Source organism: Gymnodraco acuticeps, unplaced genomic scaffold (assembly GCF_902827175.1).
Source record: "Gymnodraco acuticeps unplaced genomic scaffold, fGymAcu1.1, whole genome shotgun sequence".
NCBI lineage: Eukaryota > Metazoa > Chordata > Actinopteri > Perciformes > Bathydraconidae > Gymnodraco > Gymnodraco acuticeps.
The window spans coordinates 4,331,828-4,350,700 of NW_022990023.1; the positions used below are offsets into that span (position 1 = coordinate 4,331,828).

General features: G+C 40.4%; 1 protein-coding gene across 2 annotated transcripts; it reads left to right on the forward strand.

The window, feature by feature from the left end:
• The first annotated feature begins 604 nt into the window (after nucleotides 1-604).
• On the forward strand, nucleotides 605-18,656 carry kctd5b (potassium channel tetramerization domain containing 5b). Of its 2 annotated transcripts, XM_034214787.1 has the most exons (7): nucleotides 605-990; nucleotides 8,539-8,647; nucleotides 9,311-9,402; nucleotides 9,515-9,610; nucleotides 9,800-9,904; nucleotides 12,417-12,542; nucleotides 15,593-18,656. In XM_034214787.1, exons 1-7 carry the CDS (start codon nucleotides 769-771, stop codon nucleotides 15,620-15,622), a joined length of 780 nt encoding a protein of 259 aa, XP_034070678.1. In that variant the 5' UTR covers nucleotides 605-768; the 3' UTR covers nucleotides 15,623-18,656. The 2 variants fall into 2 exon arrangements, with proteins under 2 accessions (XP_034070678.1, XP_034070679.1); XM_034214788.1 differs by lacking the exon at nucleotides 9,800-9,904 and having other exon boundaries at nucleotides 609-990.
• Nucleotides 18,657-18,873: the final 217 nt, after the last annotated feature.

The window sequence follows — 18,873 nt, forward strand, 5'->3', positions numbered from 1 at the left end:
TGAGTACAATTTTGAGGGGGACTTTTCTACTGTGTACTCTTTTACAATTCCTACATTAATAAAAAAACATTTCCTTTGCAGATTTAGTTTTATGATTTGAAATATAATTAAATAAACCTTTGCTTACACCTGGAGTAACATTCACAATCTACCCTGCAGTATACAAAGTAAATAAAATGAGCCGCACCTTTAGTTACACCTGGAGTAACATTCACAATCTACCCTGCAGTATACAAAGTAAATATAATGAGCCGCACCTTTATTAGCTTTGATAACACTTCTGCATTCATAATTACAATTAAATCATGCGATTGTGATGTCCCATTCATCGGCTCTACATGATATTTATTCATTTGAAATGGGCCGATTTGCAGAATGAGTACTTTTACTTAAGTATATTTTGATGCTACATGTTTTTCTACTTTTACTAGAGTCACATTTTGCAGGACTTTCACTTATAACAGACTATTCCTACACTGTGGTACTTCACTTACATTACAAGATCTGAGTACTTCTCCCCCTCTGCTAAAAATGACATTTTAATACGATGTGACATTTCCAGGCTGTCAGTATCAAGAGGAGGACCTTTTATCTGCGGATAATACAAGTGGCTGTCAGTGCTGCTGGAGTGGGTTGGTAGGAGTGGCTGAGGCGCTGGCAGTCTGCTTTGCATGAATCGTGGACTCCCAAGTTTTTAGTGGCTGCAGCTGAGATATTTCTTGTCAGCCGCACACAGCCGAAGCGAGGGCGGAGGAGACGAGGAGAGGGATGGCAGAGAACAGCTCCGAGACAAGCAGCTCCGGACACCGGAGATGTTTGGCCCATTCTCTGGGGGAGAGAAGCACTTCAGCCTGTATGGGGTCATCGAAGTGGATTCGGCTGAACGTCGGGGGAACCTATTTTTTAACAACGAGACAGACGCTGTGTCGAGATCCAAAATCCTTTCTGTACAGACTGAGCCAAGCTGACCCAGAGCTCGACTCCGACAAGGTAAATGCTAAGCTAGCTAGCACTGTAGTTATAGGAGCGCTAACTTTTTTTATTTTTACACAAAAAATTCTAATTTTTGCTCACTTTATTTTTTTAAGCAGTTATGGTGGCTGTTGCCTGCGTTTATCAGCTTGCTTAACCAGACCCAACACTTTGTAAACATTTGTGTTTCTTTGTACTTGGTGCTTACTCGATTTTTTTCTGTGGCTAGGTAGCATTAGCACGGTAAGCTAGCTAGATTCCGACAGTCACCACATGACATTCGATCTTTCTGAGCCAGACGTTGATGCTAATGTTCGTAGTGGCCAAACGGCGGTAGTACCCGTGACGTAATTTAGCTCAAAACGTTTGTCCAGCGGATCATTTAAACAAATTAATAAATCAACTCTCCAATACAAACACTTTTATAACCCGTGTTTAAATCATTAGGGTGTAAACGCTGAAAGCCTGAATCTACAGTCATTTTATTCTACATATGACTGAGCCGAGAGCAGGAGATCGGAGGGGAAAACTCAAGTGCGCATGCTCAATGAGCCCACCTACGGTTACTTTCTGAATATACTGTCGCCCCATTTAGGGCTTCATGCGCGACTGATGAACTTTCATAGGAATGAACGGGGTCCCACATCCATTGCTGTATCCAGTTCTCTTTATAAATCCACGGGTTATTTAACAGGATAAATGGTTTGCTATTGCACTAACCTATATGTGTCTTAAAGTGTTTAATGGAGTCACATAGCTTTTCCAGTGAAAATATTAAGTCGCCCAGCAGTTGTAAACTTTCCCTATCTGAGGCCGTTTGCATTGCAATGCACTCATCGAGGTGTCAAATGTCAGCAATAGTGACACCAATCTAATTTTCTCCATTATTGACAAACAACTACTGTTACACATTTGCTATATATAATGTAACTCGAATTTGTGTATGACTGTAGATACTTTAATATTTAATGTAAACCGTAAGTGGGTTATTTTTGCTCTGCTGCAACAATAATAATTGCATTCAAATATTTAATAGGGCTTCTTCTAAAGACAACATCTTGAAATCAATATTTTATCATATTAAATTCGTTTAGAATAGATTTACTTTATTGATCCCAATTAGGGATTTATTTTCGTCACAGCAGCATGTAAACAAGGCATTGCACACAATGTGAAAATTAACAAACGTAAAATATATACATTCATATTGACAGTGAAAATATATACATCTGTAGACTATCTGTAATATATTCACTATGAAGCGCTAATTACAGCTAACACAATTTAGAAGTAGGATATTATTGACATTAAGTGTTAGCATATTAAATGTAAAAGGTGTGTCCAGATTAATATTGGTTTTGCTGCACTTTATATCTAAAGTTCTTTGACTCATCCGGGGATAGTAATGTCCACAAGTGCTATAATTAACTTCTCAAATGATCTACACATATAATACTTTATTGCTCGATCAATTTGTGTTTTCTCCCCCTCTCTCTCCCGGGGTTAGTCTGTTACTCTGCTCTGTTTGCTCTGCAGTAATCAGCCTGTGTGCTGGTGGCGAGGCTCCCCTAATGAGCACATAAGTCATTGCCAAGTGGGGTGAGGTGCTGCTGACAACTGAGAGCTGGGGATGAAGTCACTCATCTGCCTGAATGGCCTCAATGCTCCAGAAGCAGACTTCTCTCTGTTGGTCCATCTGCTGGTTTTAACAGCACTGTGTGCTTTAAGGCCGCCGGCACTGTCGAACACAATGTATTAGTGTCTGTATGCATAGTGTAATGTGCTCTGCTTTTCATCGTTCATTTTACTGCCCCATTATTCATTGTTTTCATCTACTTGCCCATTTTAATCTTCACCCCTGCCCTCGTTTTTATACTAAGCTGAAGCCGTGGCTCATCTCGTATTTTCATGCAATATCTTAATCTCTCAATAATCAGCTTGCTATTTTGTCAGTTTATCCTCCCATGAGTAACGGATCAGTCCATCTCAATCCCCTTGTCTTAAGTGTGTATCAGACTCTCAAGCCATTACCGCACCACTCTCCTACAGGCGGTCTCATTTAAGATAGCTTCCCGTAAAGGATATCATTAGATATTATATCACATCACTTACACGCGTGTCTCAAAACTATTTACCTTGACAGGATTTGATCTAATCTACAACTGACCTAAGAAGGCCAGGTTTCTTTGCATCACTCAATCCTGCAAGAGAATAGGAAGCCGAGTAACAGATCTGTCTCCTCCTGCAAGAGAATAGAAAGCCGAGTAACAGATCATTGAAGAGCTCTGTTTTTGGGCGAATGCAGTATTGTGTTTCCCAGCCAAGGAAATGAGTGGTTCAGTGTTCAGTATTCAGTCACGCAGGCGGACGTGCATAAGCAGGACACTTGAGGAGAACTGCATTATTCATGTTGTTGACTGGAGCCTCTTTTGCACATTGGGGTTGATCAGGGAGAAAGTGGAGGAAGTGCTGTCACGTGCACGGCCATAACAGCAAAAGTCTTATCTTTACAAATATTCTTTTCAAATAGTTTACCACGCAGTTGACATGCTACTCATTCTTGTCATGATTGCGATATTAAAACTAGGTTTGTTGAGACTTATGTGACTAATTTGTGCAGCAAGATCATAATCAGGTATTGTTTTCAAAATTGATAATTGTCTAATCAACGGGCTGAGAGTTTTCAATAGGCATCCAACCAACTCCCGCCCTCAAGCTACTCAGCTCAGGACCTCTCAAGTAGAGACCCAGCCTTCTAGCTTTGAGAGCTGCATCAATCCTTCAAGCACCCCATCACAAAGGACTCGTGTTCCTTCAGCATCTTTACTCTTTTCATATTTATATCCTTTTGCTGCCCAAAGAACTTCCCTGCAGGATGTGTGAGAGAAATATGGCTGCATTTAAAGCCCTATCCAGCTTGTATGTCACGCCTGAGCAAACTGTGGGAGGCAACGTAAATATTTAACGGTGATTTCTCGGTCTCCTCCTGCTCGGTCTTCTTGCAGTAAGTGCTCAACAGGACACTGCAGAATACTATTGGCCTCATTAGTGTTAAAGCAACTCAGTCCTCATAATCCAGTCCCTTACAGTTGATCATAGCCTTGTGTTTCAGTGAATTAAAATGTCGTCATGTGCAATATTATTCTGCACCAAAGTCAATCATTTCACTTCTATTGCAATACCCGTTTCTTATGCCAGGAGAAAGCTCCAGGTTGCAGTGACTTTCTGGCTTGCCAGCTTAGCCGTAGAGCTACTTAACGGCCTCTTGTAATGACAGCAAAGCTTTTAGGGGACTTCTTTAAAAGGAGCCGTTCATTTACTGCCTGCAGCACTGCTCCATCATAAATTGCTCTGCAAAAACGCACTGATGGTGTTGCCTTGTTGAAATGAAAAAATCAAAGAAAGGCTAGTCTTTCCTCTCGGCCTTAGTGAAAGGTTAAACTCTCATTCAAATGCAGTGTGAACTATCTTGAAATATGAGATGGTTTTGCATAATATAGCCTCGATGTGATGGTGTGTATTATTTAGCAGATGAAGGCTATTTGACTATGCCATTACGGTTTGAACTCCGGAGGGACTCCTGGCTCCAACTCTACAAGGATCAGACTTCCACTTGGCTAAGTAGCTACAGTCATTTGACTCAGGAGATCTACTGAAACATCTTTAAGCGGTGTTTCTGCACTGGGCTTTTACTCGACTGCAGTGAAGTCCGAGCAGCGTTTGATAATGCTTTCCTTTCTTTTTATTCCTGCTCTGAGCTAATTAGAAATGACTCCATTTTCCCTTTTGTGATAAATGTTTACCATCTGCAGTATTACTTTAAAGGGCTGTATGAAATGTAGCCGTGCATTTACCCACACCTGTCTGGCTTGAATTGCAGAATTGTTCCATTTGAACGTTTGGTGCACACCCACTGTTGTACTCCGGAGCAAACATGAAGAGACTTGTCATTTTGTTGAATTATGGATTGACTTTCAATGTATCTGCAGAAAGCCCTATGGACATCACATGCTTGGAGGGTGGGTCACCATGGTATTTCCTGTGGGAGGATATGTATTGTGTGTATGATAAGGTTAATACGCTACACTTCCCTTTACTGTGAAGCCTTCCCTTCTAATTGGCCCAATTTTAACTTGGCTTCAGTTGGAATCCAGTCGTAAGGCTTTGCTTTTGTTACTGTTTATATGGATGCTTTGCACTTTAAATATGTTTGCATGGCCAAACCACAAAACACCACGTAGCTCGCCTGACCTACACTGAACTGACCTAGTTTTGGTAGTTATTGTAGGCGTTGTTGACATTTGTCGGGGTATTTGTTTATATCATCTGATGTTGTTGGTTTAAGCCTTGTCCCGTGTAAATCTAACGTTTTTATTCAATTAATAATTCATGTCTGAATATATAGTGTCTATTTTGGTAACAGTCATCACTTGTATTGTTACACAAAGATGGTGAACTTTCACAGACTGATTTTCACACTCATTCCCTCAATGTATTCATATTTCCCTTTTAGTTTTTCTGCCCGTTTTATAGCACATCCCAACCGACCTCTTTCTATTGTCACACGGTCTCCTCTGCTCGTTGCCCAGTGCTCCCCAGCCCGGGCCCCCAGAGACAGTCTTTTGTTTTGTATTAAAGACACTGTCCCCTTTGTCTAAATGGCCCCCTCTCTCGTAGATGCATGTCCACCCAGAACAGGCTCATCATCATAACGGGTTCAAAAGCTACATGTTTACAGAAGGAGACGAGTACACACCCATGGTAGCTTTGAGGGTTTGATCAGTGGGAGTGTTTTAAGGCATCGTACAATAGTTTATTTGTATAGTGCATCAGCCTTTTTTCACAGCAGACCTTTTCACTGGTCATAGTAGGATAAGCGCAGGTGTTGTAATACTATTTCCGATGACTCAGGTGTCCCAAAATGACAGTGAGCCGGCATGCTGAATACAAGGAACCCTGACACCAAAACGGGTTAAATGACTTGATTGATTAAATGTACTCCTGTGAGTCCTACTGTCACATGTCAAAACGTTTTCAGGGTAAAGGTGACAGGCCCATATCAACCTTCCATTCATCCAAGTTTAATACATCCCATCAAGGGAAACACCCTAAAATAAACAACCCCAAAAAACGGTGTGTTTATGTGATTGTTGATGGTGTAGAGCCAAAAGGGAATTGAGAGGAGACATCCTTAACTCTCAGGCTTTCCAAATACCCCTGTAATAACTAGGCAAACATATCGGCAACGTGTTTATATTTAAGCATATCAAATTTAGCAACTGAATTATTTTGAAAGATTTCCCTATTTTCAAGAGCACTGGGGATATTTTCGGCCTGCTCCTCGGAAAGTTATTGTTACAGCAGTAGTTCCCAAACTCAGAGCCATTCCAGTGGCGATGCACTTAATCAAGAGAAAAATATGAAGTAAAACTAAAGTTTATCACATCTTATGCCAAGACAGACATTTTGACCCCTCACACAAAAGGTACAATGAGTGATATTATGGCGCGTTTCCACTGCAGCGGGTAGCCCCGTTTAAGCGTCCTTAACCGTCCTCAAGCGGCCAGGCCGGTTTTTGGTGGCGTTTCCATATAGCCTAGTACCGGCCAGCGGGTACTTTTTCCCTCTTTTTCCGGCCTCATAAAATCGTGGTTCCCTCAGACCAGGGCCAGGGCTGAACTAGTGACGTCAACACTCTCGACTGCTGATTGGTCAGAGAGAATCGTCACAAGATCGCGCGCGAGTTCATCCCTAGCGTCGCATATATATTTAGAAGCAAGCTTGCAGCATTTTTATAAACAGCATTTTGTAAACGGATGAGCTACAAAAATGGCTACGTCTAATAAGAAAAGCACACCGTGGTCGACCGAGGAGGTGACGACGTTCCTACATCTCATTGGGGATGATCAAATCCAGCGGGAGCTCGACGGAACAACTCGAAATGTGAACAAAAACAAAGCCGATCGCCCCGCCTACACTGCGTTGCTACCCCAGGTCCTAAACTGTAATGGAAATGCGCCACGGCCTGGGCCGGCCAGCGAGGCAGCCCGAGGCCAGAGCGAGGACGCTTAGGGACGCTTAGACGGGGCTACCCCGCTGCAGTGGAAACGCGCCATTAGTCATTGCTGAAATTGTAAGACTTAATAACTTAAACTTCTCCGTCATAGTTTTTGCTGTAAAAAAGCTTTGATAGATTTAGGGAGTAATGCTAATAACAACTGTGCTCGGATGCTGCAATGGCAAGTTTCAGGACTGTGATTGTATTCAGAAAGCACACAATAGGTACAAGATGGAGATATGTTTGACAGGAATTAAAAATACAAACCGGTGATGCTCATGGAAACCACGAGTTGAAGCTTAACCACTATATGCACTGTGTGGTTTGTACGTGGTTAGCTTTGCAGCTTGAGTCTCGTCTGTTTCCTCCATGCAGGCCCGCTTAAGCTTAAGCTTGTGCACTTCACTATAGAAATGTAAAGAACTGACGCGGGGCATTACGACCAGAATAGAGCTCCAGTGGGATCTTTTTGCATTGGAAAGGAGGTCAACTAGCCAGGAGGGTTCAGATTCATTACAAAAGGAAATGCACTGGGACCGTTTCTCATTATTGGAAAGATGAATGGGTTTTCAGCTGAATCCATCTCTCGGCCTGAGAGCTAACTGAAATGTGCACATCCTTCTTTGCAGTGTATGACAATATTGCACCAACCAGCAAATGTGCTCCTGAAGCCATGTCGCTCGACCGATGCAAAGTCAAACATCCTGCAGCACTGAGAATTAGCACAGAATTAGCTTAAGGCCTGTCGTCCGTGCCTGCAGTGTTTTACTAAATGCCAATGCGTGTTTGACTCATTAAATTTGCATCGTGTTAAGCTACTTTTGCTGTGAAACTAGAGTTGGCTGCACATGCGTTAGTCCGTCTTTGTAACAGACGAGGCTAATTGTTGAAAGCCAAGGTGCTTCCTCCCGCTCCCCTCGGTGGATTCAGCCTTCTGTTCCGAATCTTTTTACGTTCTGCTCTAATTGTTTTAGCGTCCTCTTCCCCCACGAGACAGAGTCGTTCTAATCGCAGTACTTACAGAAATAGAGGGAATACCCAGTGGTTGTGGTGAAATTGGGATCAAACCCAAGGCCTGTGGGAATATTGAAGTGATATCCCAAAGCTGCCGTCCGTGTTTTCCTCTGTGCGCGCATGTGCTTTAAACCCCTGTAGAGATTATCAGCACAGGAGCTGACCTCATAATTCTCATCCCTTGAGTTTTGTTCACTGATGTGTTGTTTTTTCCCTCCACAGATTATATTTCTCATCTGATTTAAGCCTGCTCATTGTCTCCTTATTAAAGCAACACTGGCAATATGGAAATGGGAAATAAAATGTACGATGAAAGGATTTTGAATCTCTTCTATTCTCTTTTCTTCTTGTTCTCTTAACTGCATCCACAAAATGAATATTGCTATCTGTGCTTCAGGTTTAACTAAAAACCAGGCTGTTGAAGCGAATATTGAAAGAGTGAAAACTGTGTTGTTCTTTTTATCTTCTTACCCTCCTATTCCTCTGCTTTTCAGGATGAAACTGGTGCCTATCTCATAGACAGAGACCCGACATACTTTGGGCCGGTGCTGAACTACTTGAGGCACGGCAAACTGGTGCTCAACAGGGACCTGGCAGAGGAAGGTAACGTCTCCGTGGAGATGAACTCCAAGAAATGTGTTCCAAAATACAGCTGTCTGTAGCACAATAAACACATTGGTAACACACTTGTGAATACCTGTTCTCAATATTTGAGTTCATTACTGTGGATTGGCTGTCATTACATTTACCTTTTACATTATCAAGTGATCGTATGAAATGGATCGACATGCTGTTGGGTCATGTTTTATATTACATTTTTCTAGAATATCTTTGTGTTTTTTATTACTCCTATTCCAATCTCCTAATAATCGTATTGATTATTACTCTTACGAAGTTCTTGCTTTATTACTATATTATATAATCATTCTTTCAGTGGCCTAAAACAGCCTTTTAAATAAAAAATAAAAAAATATTATTGCTAATTATTTCTGGGACAATACATCGTCCCCCAAAATGACTCATTGTGACCGGTTTAATAGATATTTAAAAAAAGGTAATGTAATATTAATGTAGCAAAGAAATATGGCAATCAATCAGAACTGCCCTCAGTTTTAACAAAATACAATTCATATGATTTAGAATATAAGAATAGATTTCAACATTTTGCAATCACATCAAAATCCCTAAAGTAGATGCACTTTCTAGCAGTACCAGAATAAATGTGCCTTTTTTAAAAGCCTAAATGTTTCTTTTGTTCTGCTTTAGGCGTGCTAGAAGAAGCCGAATTCTACAACATCACATCATTAATAAAGCTCATCAAGGACAAGATCAGGGAAAGCGACTGTAAAACATCACAGGTACACCAGGTTCTTATTTAAACCGATTTCTCTATGAATGTGTCACTCACTCCTGTCCTGTTAATTTTGTGTTATCTCTCCCTTTCCCTCTCTCCCGTGGTCCCCCTCTCAGGTTCCAGTGAAGCATGTGTACCGGGTGCTGCAGTGCCAGGAGGAGGAGCTCACGCAGATGGTGTCCACCATGTCCGACGGCTGGAAGTTCGAGCAGGTAAGTCTCCTCCTGCAGGATGGACAGCAGCAATCCTCCTTTCATGTTGCTTCACCCACCCCGCTATGCTCACATTGACCCAGAAAAAGTCCAATCCTAAATATTGGAAATGGCTACTCACATATATTTTTTCAATGTCCGCATACATGATCCGGGCATCCCTTTCTGTGCTCTGATTGGTTGTTGCAGCTTGTCAGTATAGGTTACGGGCGGGCCCACCAGTCAGAGTTTCTGCTGATTGTGTCAAGGGAGGTGAAGGGAGAGGCGTCTGCTTTGCCAAACAACAGCGGACAGGTGTGTCTAACAACTTTCTGTCCACGGGCTGGTCACTGCATGGTCCCCATGTTGTCCATACACACCCCGTCGGCCATGTTTGTCCCAAGTAGACTCATAGCTGTTGGTCTTTTTTTGTGTTCATTTGTACTGCTTGCTCACCAGTGAGGCTAAGAGAACATGACACCTTTTCTCTTCTTGTCTGTGATTCTGTTTTATTATGCTTTTTTTTTTCATACTGCATTCACAGTTTTTAAGCCTTTCCACAGCTCTGTGTGTTCTGCTTTAATTTAGCCACTTGGCTGTTTTTGGTGCTGGTAGTGATGAACTGTTATCCTCCCTGTTATCCTCCCTATCTTCTTGTCAACAGATTCAAACATTAAGAGTGAACAGACCTAGTTTACATGAGTTATGTTGAGCCGGAGCTAGTATTTCTAATGAGTCTGGGTGTTGTGTTGTGTGAATGAATTTCCCTGAGACAGGGGATCACTGGCTCCCCCATTAGAGCTGAAATCTCTCTAATCTCCTTACAAAGGTCAGATGGAAACTCCTAGAAACACTCCTTATGCAAAGCTTAAAGCTTGGTCGTCAGCGCAGGAAAGTCTTTTAGGGAGATGAGATTTAAAGACCTACTGCTGCGTTAAGGCTGCATTAATATAGACAATTTGTTGAAGTGTATTTTACCCTGAAAGCCTTAGGATTTGGTGCGTGTCGAGTCTTAAGCAGCGTGACAAGTGGAATCCATGGTAGGTAGTTGAGATGATTTGGTCTGCGTTGAGTACTAATGTGAGAGAGATTGCTTAACAACAAGTCTCCGGCAGCAGCGGCTAATGAGGAGCTGCATGTCTGAACATGCACACCTGGGCACAGACAGTATACATGTAGCCTGCAGTGTACACACACTTAACATTCAGCAGTTATTCAGGAACACCATTTTCTTTCTTTCTCATGTTTTGAAAGGTGTGCATGCAGTTGGTTTAAAAACATCTTATGTCCTCCCTTTTTTAAATGATCCTCTTGTGTCTTTTATTCCAACCGACATGACTTGGAACAGGGAAACTAGAAATGACCACGCCTATTGTATTTTAAGAAGCCATGCTTTTCATCACAATAATTTTTCTGACTGACATATGTGATGCTCAATGCAAAAAAACACCTGCTGTAACAAGCAGGAGCTTTACATATCATTTGGTTGAATTTGGTTTTGTCTTCCACTGGTAAAACATGCAGCTAAAGCCTCATGTAATGTGGCCCGCAAGAGCTTGCAAAGAATATAATAAACACTACAATTGGTGTAATTGTTGAATATTTGCTTTCAATGATGTGCCCTAGACTTCTGCTTTCAGACGTAGTTATTATAGAGTTATTACCAGAACTGATAATAATCCAATGCAGAGCCTATAATGTAATATAATACATTATTTTATATTTATTATATATGTATATTTATATAGTCTTAAAGTTACAACCGGCCCTTTAGTGCAACCATAATGCTGATGTGGACCGCCATGAAATTGAGTTTGACCCCCCTGAGCTAAAGGGTTAACAGACTCATTGTAATTACTACTGATTGAATTGATCGTAATTCACATGGCAGTTAAGGCACTGGAGAAATCACATTCTTCTTTGACCTACTAACATTCAAACCACTGAGTCAAAACATTTAATGATGGGATTATGCAATTGTGTAGTTTGCTCATTTCTTTGCTTTGTAGTATACTCTTATTTCTAATACTTTGCATACATTATTTTCTCCAACTTTTTGTTGTAAACAATCCTGGTCCTCTCGTGTCACGTTCCCTTTTCCCTGTTCATTTCCAGAAGAAGCATGTCTGCTCCCTGTGTTCGGGCCCTTGCACCTGTATTTATTGAACTATCAGCTGGTGATCTTTCTTCTTTCTGTGGGGTCTCTTCTGCCATTTATTTGATTATCATTGCTTTATTTCTGTGGACCACCAATTATTTTATTCCTCTGTCATAACTTTGCTTTTTAGTTTTCAGTTTGCCCATGATTGTGTTATTTCTGCAGGTCCTAAAAAAACACAGTTTGCGTTTTTGTAATTGTAGTATCTTAAAACCCACACATTTCTATCCCCTCTTAAACTCTTGAGCCTCGAGATGTTATCAATGGGTTTATTAGTTTAATCTATTAAGAGGGTTGGCCTAGTGGTCTTGGTGTCACATCTAATTGTGCCAAGATGTAATCCCGGGTTTAAATCTCACCCCGGCCTTTTATGTGGCGTCCCCTCTGTATCCCATACAATGTGGTGAATCTATTTTAGACAAAAACTGCAAGATAATTAATTATACAAACAATCCTAAGAGTTAAAGTTACCCAGGGCACACTCAAATGAGTCTGTTTGAACCAGTTTGAGCTCCAAAACAGCTTTTTGAGGAGCTTTACATTTGAGTTGCATGAACCTGTCCTCCTTGATTAGTTGTCTATCATTACTTGAAAGTCTTTGTAACTGTTTTTCCACCAGCTTTATAAGTCTGAGGCTAATTCTTCCTCTGCTCTCATGTCTCTCTCTAGCTGGTCAGCATAGGCTCCTCTTACAACTACGGAAACGAAGACCAATCCGAGTTCCTGTGCGTAGTCTCCAAGGAGCTGCACAATCAATCATACGGGACAAACAGTGAGCCCAGTGAGAAGGCCAAGGTAAGTGTGTGTGTGTGTGAGGCCGGTTTGAAAATCCATCCACAGCAAACATCTGTGAATGATGGCCTGTGCTGAATGTTTTAAATGCATTGCATTTATGAACATGCCACCAGGGGACGGAAAGCCCCTCTGGTTTATTGATGAGAAGGCTCTATGAAGGAGAACATTGTGGATACTCAGTCCAGTTAACAAAACAGCATGCCTGTGCAAACCACAAGTGATGAGAGAAGGGGATACAAATGTAAGCAAAGCGACAGACATTTTGACGTGTTTAGCTGGTCCTCTGGCATTAACCATTTTAATTTTGACTGTGCTCTGGGCATTAAGAGAGGACAGGTCTGCAGATAAGTGGAAGGTCTGCCATTTTCTCCTGGGCTTTGGGAGCGAAGCAGGAGGCGTTCACTGCCCCGAGGAATTCGAACTCCCATCGGCTTGTCCCTGCGGGGGCCTCACACCTTAAAGGCGACTGCACACAGAGAAGCACACCGTTACTCTGTGTAGTCATGCTGCCGTTTCTTTTGATAGGAAGAGTAAACCCTACCAGAGCATTTTTCAAACAAATGTAGAGACTTAGAAGGGACTTACTTGTTTCCAGGGGCATCGTATCCCTCTAGGTATGAATACTTTTATGTCCTCTGCAAAGAATTTCAAACTAAAAAGATCTCTCCTTGTTCTATAACGTATTGTTTGTAATAAAGGACATCATTTGCAATCAGTTGTCACTACAGCAGGCAGACAGGTGCTCCTGGACACATTTGCATCTTATTTGAGTGTTTTTTTGTGGGTTGATGTGATGTGGCCCTCTCAACAATAATCCATTAGTTTTATTTACCACCTGTTCTCTTGACATACCATTTATATGATCTATTACTTCACAACCTCCCTTTCCCGTCTTCTTCTGTGGTGTCTGCATGTTGCTCAGAGCGAGGCAAAGTCATGGATTAAGAAATGAACGACTCTGATTTAGGTTCTTTATGACTCACTGAAGAGCGCTCATCTGCTCAAAGTCACTCCACCACACCTCTTCAATTGGTCCCTCTCTTTTCTCCCCGTGCCTCTTTGATGCAGGTTGCATTTTTTAACAACATGTCAAAGATGATAATATACTTAAACCACAGCAAAGGAAGGATGATCAGAAGCCAGATGGTTCCTGCTGAGGCCGGTTGAATACTTCTTTGCTCTCCTTTTTTTAAACCAGATGGGAAGAGCTCCATTTGTTTCAGTAGTGGAAATAAGAGCCTTGTAATGATTGCCCTGCTCTCAGCCCTGGTTAATGGACTCCATGCTGAATCATCATCATCATCATCATCAGCTACCGTTTGACTCACTGTCCCTCACTCAATGACATGTGAAGGGAAGGGTGGGTTACTACGCTCCCATTGTCCATTTCATTGTTAGACATAGTAGTAGTTGATGTTTTGACTGCACTGGCTTGTGTTTTTAAATCTGTCCTTTCTTTTAAATAAAAACAGTGCCTTAATTAGGAAAACTATGTATTATTTGAAGCACTATAGAAAGATGCATCTGTCCGGCAGTGGCTCAGTCAGTAGGGGCTTGGACTGTGAGCCGTAGGGTCGCCGGTTCAAGTCCCCGACCAGACCTAAAATATGGAGTGTGGACTTCTACTTGGAGAGGTCCCAGTTCACCTACTGCCCTGCCGTGGTGCCCTTGAGCAAGGCACCGGACACCCCCCTCCCCCCCTCACTCCCATTGCTCCCGGGCGCTGTGCAATAGCTGCCCACTGCTCCTAGTGCTAGACTCCTGGTACTAGGATGGGTTAAATGCAGAGAACACATTTCACTCTGTGTGCTCTGCATGTGAGACCATTAAGAGGGTTTCATCCCTCCCAATTCTTCTACATGATTGTAGTGCTAATGTTTAAGGTAGCAAGCAGGTAATACTTAATATAAATAGCTCATGGCGCTCATTCCTGGTGTTCTACACAACAAGTGAGAAACCATTATAGATGCAGCTACAAATACCATATAGACCTGCAAAGATAAGATATTCATAAAAACAATTAAAACAAAATGATAGGTCAGTTAAAGGACGGAGTATTATGTAAGAATTTGACTTGGAACAATTGAATAAGTGATTTCCAACCAAACAGGTGGGGCTGTCGGAACTATTTTTCATTACAATCAGTTATTATTATTTTCCTCACATGGGCAAGCGTTTCCCTTTTCTCTGCGACCAATAGAGCATCTTGGATTCAGCCAGCACATACTCTAGATGAAATGTCTGATTGCTTCTGTCTGGGAGGGTATGCAGTTGCAGGGAGTTAACATGTCCGTAAGAGAATTGCTTCTCAACTTATTCTTCAGATTATGGACTATTGTGATGTTGTCTACCAAAATGCACATAAATCAGATCTTGCTCCACTCAACATAGCCTACAACAGACTATGCAGATGTGTTCTTGGTTGTCCTTTTCGTACACATCACAATGTAGAACCAACTTAAATGGCCTTCATTAAATGTAAGAAGACACACGCATTGGCTTCAGCTGATATTTAAATGAATTTATCTTAACTATCCCGCTTATTTAAAGCAGTATTTTGTACCCTACTCGCCAATTCATCAAGTTAGACATTCTGTTCAGAAACATTTCTCTGTCCCCTCTGCAAAAACATCTATTGGCAGAAGAGCGTTCATGTTCAAAGCCCCAACAGACTGGAATACTTTACCTGCTGCTATTAGATCTCTTGCATCATTGGGTATGTTTAAACATCTCACTTTCAACTGCTCTGCACTTGTTATTGATGAAACTGATTTGCTCGACTGTCTCTCAAATTGTAATGATTGAATTTTACTTAACAGACTGTACGTGGTTTGTCATGTTTTGCTTTTTGTTTATGTATGTCTGTAAGTTGTTGCTATTGTCGGGACCCCTTGAAAACGAGATGCTGCATCTCAAGGAGTTTATCGCAATAAATTCAATGTCTATATATGTAAAAAATGCAGAATGACCCTGAACACAAAGGACTGTACAGATTCAAAGTTTTAGACCATGGCATTTTTGTTAATGTGATCATGTTTTGGTCTTTGCAGATCCTTCAGGAGCGGGGTTCCCGGATGTGAAGAGGACTCAGTATTATGAGCTCCAGGTGTTATGATGCTCACATATCATCTCTGAGGAAGAACGTTTGGCAAAATGGAGATTTTGGAGAAGGAGGGGATTGTGCATTTATTTTGTGGTTTCCCTCCATTTTAGTTTGTATCTTTTGATGTAAATAAGTCTGTTTACTGACAATTTGTGCCTGTACATTTAAACTGGACCTTTTCTTTGTTTTAGAATTAGTGGCAATTTTTTTTTTCTAATTGAGACTAAAGTATTGCTATCTACAAATGTTTTATGCTATAAAGAAAATGGCCGTCATCATATAAGGCCAATGATTCACTCAGGGTCATCTATTGAGTTAATTCTTATATCCTCCTACTCGAGGGTCTGCTAAGGGATCACTATGGTCTTTATATCTATTGAGTATCAGAATCATTGTTCAGAGAAGTTAAGAAGGGAATTGTGCATTTATCTAGCACATGTTAAAGAGTTGGGCTATTCAATGTCAAATTCACCCTAAAAAAAAGTAATATTTTCTCAACGTTTTCAAACAGTTACACTGATATTTATGATCATGAGGATCTCAGCAGTACAACACACACATTTCCAGATGCATTTGAAGCATTTAACTTTCAATCAAAACTGAACAGATATGTCGGAGATTAGATACCGTAGGTTAAGGCATTAGGTTATTTATCACTTGCACAGCTTTTATTGGTGTTGGAAGTGTCCTGTTAAGAAAGAAATATGGAAGTCCCATTTTAACATAGACTAAATAAGGTTATCACAGCGATACAGCAGAATATCTGATACGAAGTGCTTTTTAATTGATATTTTATCACTGTAAAATAAATGTGTGTAGCTGTTTGTGGCACCATCTTGCCATCTTAGTAACACTATGACCCACAGATAAGGCCAGCTGTGGGATTAAATAATTATGTGTTCAGGAAGTTTACCCCCCTGTATTATAAGGATAACATGTTTAAGTTTTGGATATACATTTAACACACTCAAAAATATTGTTTCAAAGTAAGATTTCTGCTGCTTCTGCAAATGTGGACTTTTAGAAGAAGTAATATCGCTCTATAAATGTGCAAATCTATATCAAGTTAAACCTAAACCTGCCAGACATTTTTCTTAACTCCTCATGTTCATAAGTCAAAGTTAACTGCCGATATAGTCAGAGGTGTTTAAAATGAGTTCTGTTTTACAATATTATTCTTTGTCCCGTCAGGAAAAACCTCCTCGAGACAAGGGTGTTTTTTTTCCCCCCACACACTTTAAGGTTTCCCTAACTGGTTTATTTTATATGTTTGAGGGAACATCACTTTTATTAAGATATTTTGAGGGGAAGTGTTTGTAATGGGGGGTTGGGGGGGGGGTTTGAGGACAGGAACTGCTCAAAGGCAGCGGTGAAGGACTTTTTTTTCTGTTCATATCCAGAGGATTTTTGTTTTGATGTAAATAATCCAAATTCAATATTAATATTTAACTCTTTAAAAAAAAAAAACTGCACGTTTTGTACACTGTATAGAAATCACAACTTGGAATGGAAGTTGTTTATACTGGATCTTTAAGAAAATTAGAAAACCTTGACGACGTTGACTTTGCATTGTTTGTACAGGAGATTCCTGACACTGATAACATGCCTGGATCATGTTTTGATAACCAATAACAAAGCTATACTTGGCTGGCTATGAAGTTGACTGTTACATTTACACACAAAAAAAGACTGATGTATTTTTCCTGCATTGTGATTCTTCTAAGCATTTTGAAATGTGTAGATTTCGTACACAACATTACAAGCACTACAGTGTAACAAAACAAAAATGTGCACATTGCTTACAAGCCTGTAATGTTGTAAATGTAAATACTGCATTTTAGAACACTTTTTTTTTATATATAGAAAGTTGTTTTCAGGTTTGATGTGTGGTTTTTGATAGGTTGGATATTTCATTCACAAATAATCATTTAGTGTTGCCTTTTTTTCCCCCCAATGACCAAAATCCAATGTCTTATGTGTTTCATACACATTGATCCATGTGTCGGGGACAAGTCAACTTTTCTTAACGCTGGCACACTTTGTACATATAGACTTGTTAACTACACACAAACCTCCATTTACTCACATGTAGACGTATACACTTGACTAAAACCATTTTTATATTGTCGGGGAAACAAGTATGAAAGCATGTTTTTGATATAGATATACACACAAACACACACACAAGGGCTTTTAAAGTGCAACATTTGACATCTGTAAAGAGTTTTAATCAAAGTAGACTGGATTTCCTGCCAGAGCTAGGCTATGTTTACATTTGCTATAGTATTCTGAAGCCTTCCAATTATGTACTGTCTTGCACTCCCTCACACACATTCGTCTGACTTGTGTGACTGCACCAATGGAAACTAGCACTCCACATGAGCTGATATCCACACAGATGACTCCATACACTTCTTAAGAGCCTATGCTGGAGCGTTGCAGACAATCTTGCTTTCCATCCTTCTCCGATGTTAGAGATTCTCACTTTTAAACGGATTAAACGTACCTGCGTCAGCTCTGAGTTTATTTTGGTCTTTTTAGACTTAATTTTTTTCTGCGATGAGATTGTTTTTGTGTTTTGGTTTTGATTGGTTAAGATGTAACTTCATTTGAGGTGTTTAACTGCTACATTACCTTATATTGCCCTTCACAAACTGGTTGTCTGGTTGAGCATTTGACATAGATAATCATTTCATGTGATGGACAAACTTATCAAATCTGTAGCCTAATACTTATAAGTGCCCAGTTTGTTTTGCATTCAAGTCATAATCCACAGACCACTGTAATGCATGATTGAAGATGATCACACTTGTAATCAGAGGGAATGAACGTGTCATTTCTCCTCAATCTAGCATTTACATCGATGAATAAGATTCTCATATCACTACATAGATCACTATTCTATATGATCTTATGCAATGTTAAACATGTACAAACTAAGTATGAGGTTAAGGGGATAGATCTATATGGTCTTGCATAAGGTAAACCCAATAAAATGTTGTCATTCATAATGTTACCTGTGTGATTTATTTTTCAGATATTACCCTGTGGCTAATAGTGTAAATTACTTTGTATTTCTCATTTAAAAATAACAGTACATATACTTTTTTTTTTTTTTTTGAAATAAGTCGTAGTTTCCTTACATATGTAGCAAAACATGTATAAATCACAAGTCCTGTTTTTTGGATGAATAGCGCCCTCTTGTGTCTTTTCCTTGAAACAGGCTGC

Coding starts and splice junctions, on each gene's coding strand:
- kctd5b (XM_034214787.1), top strand. CDS start 769: ATGGCAGAGAACAGCTCCGAGACAAGCAGCTCCGGACACCGGAGATGT. Junction 9,403..9,514: donor GCGACTGTAAAACATCACAG/GTACACCAGGTT, acceptor TCCCCCTCTCAG/GTTCCAGTGAAGCATGTGTA. Junction 12,543..15,592: donor AGCCCAGTGAGAAGGCCAAG/GTAAGTGTGTGT, acceptor TGGTCTTTGCAG/ATCCTTCAGGAGCGGGGTTC.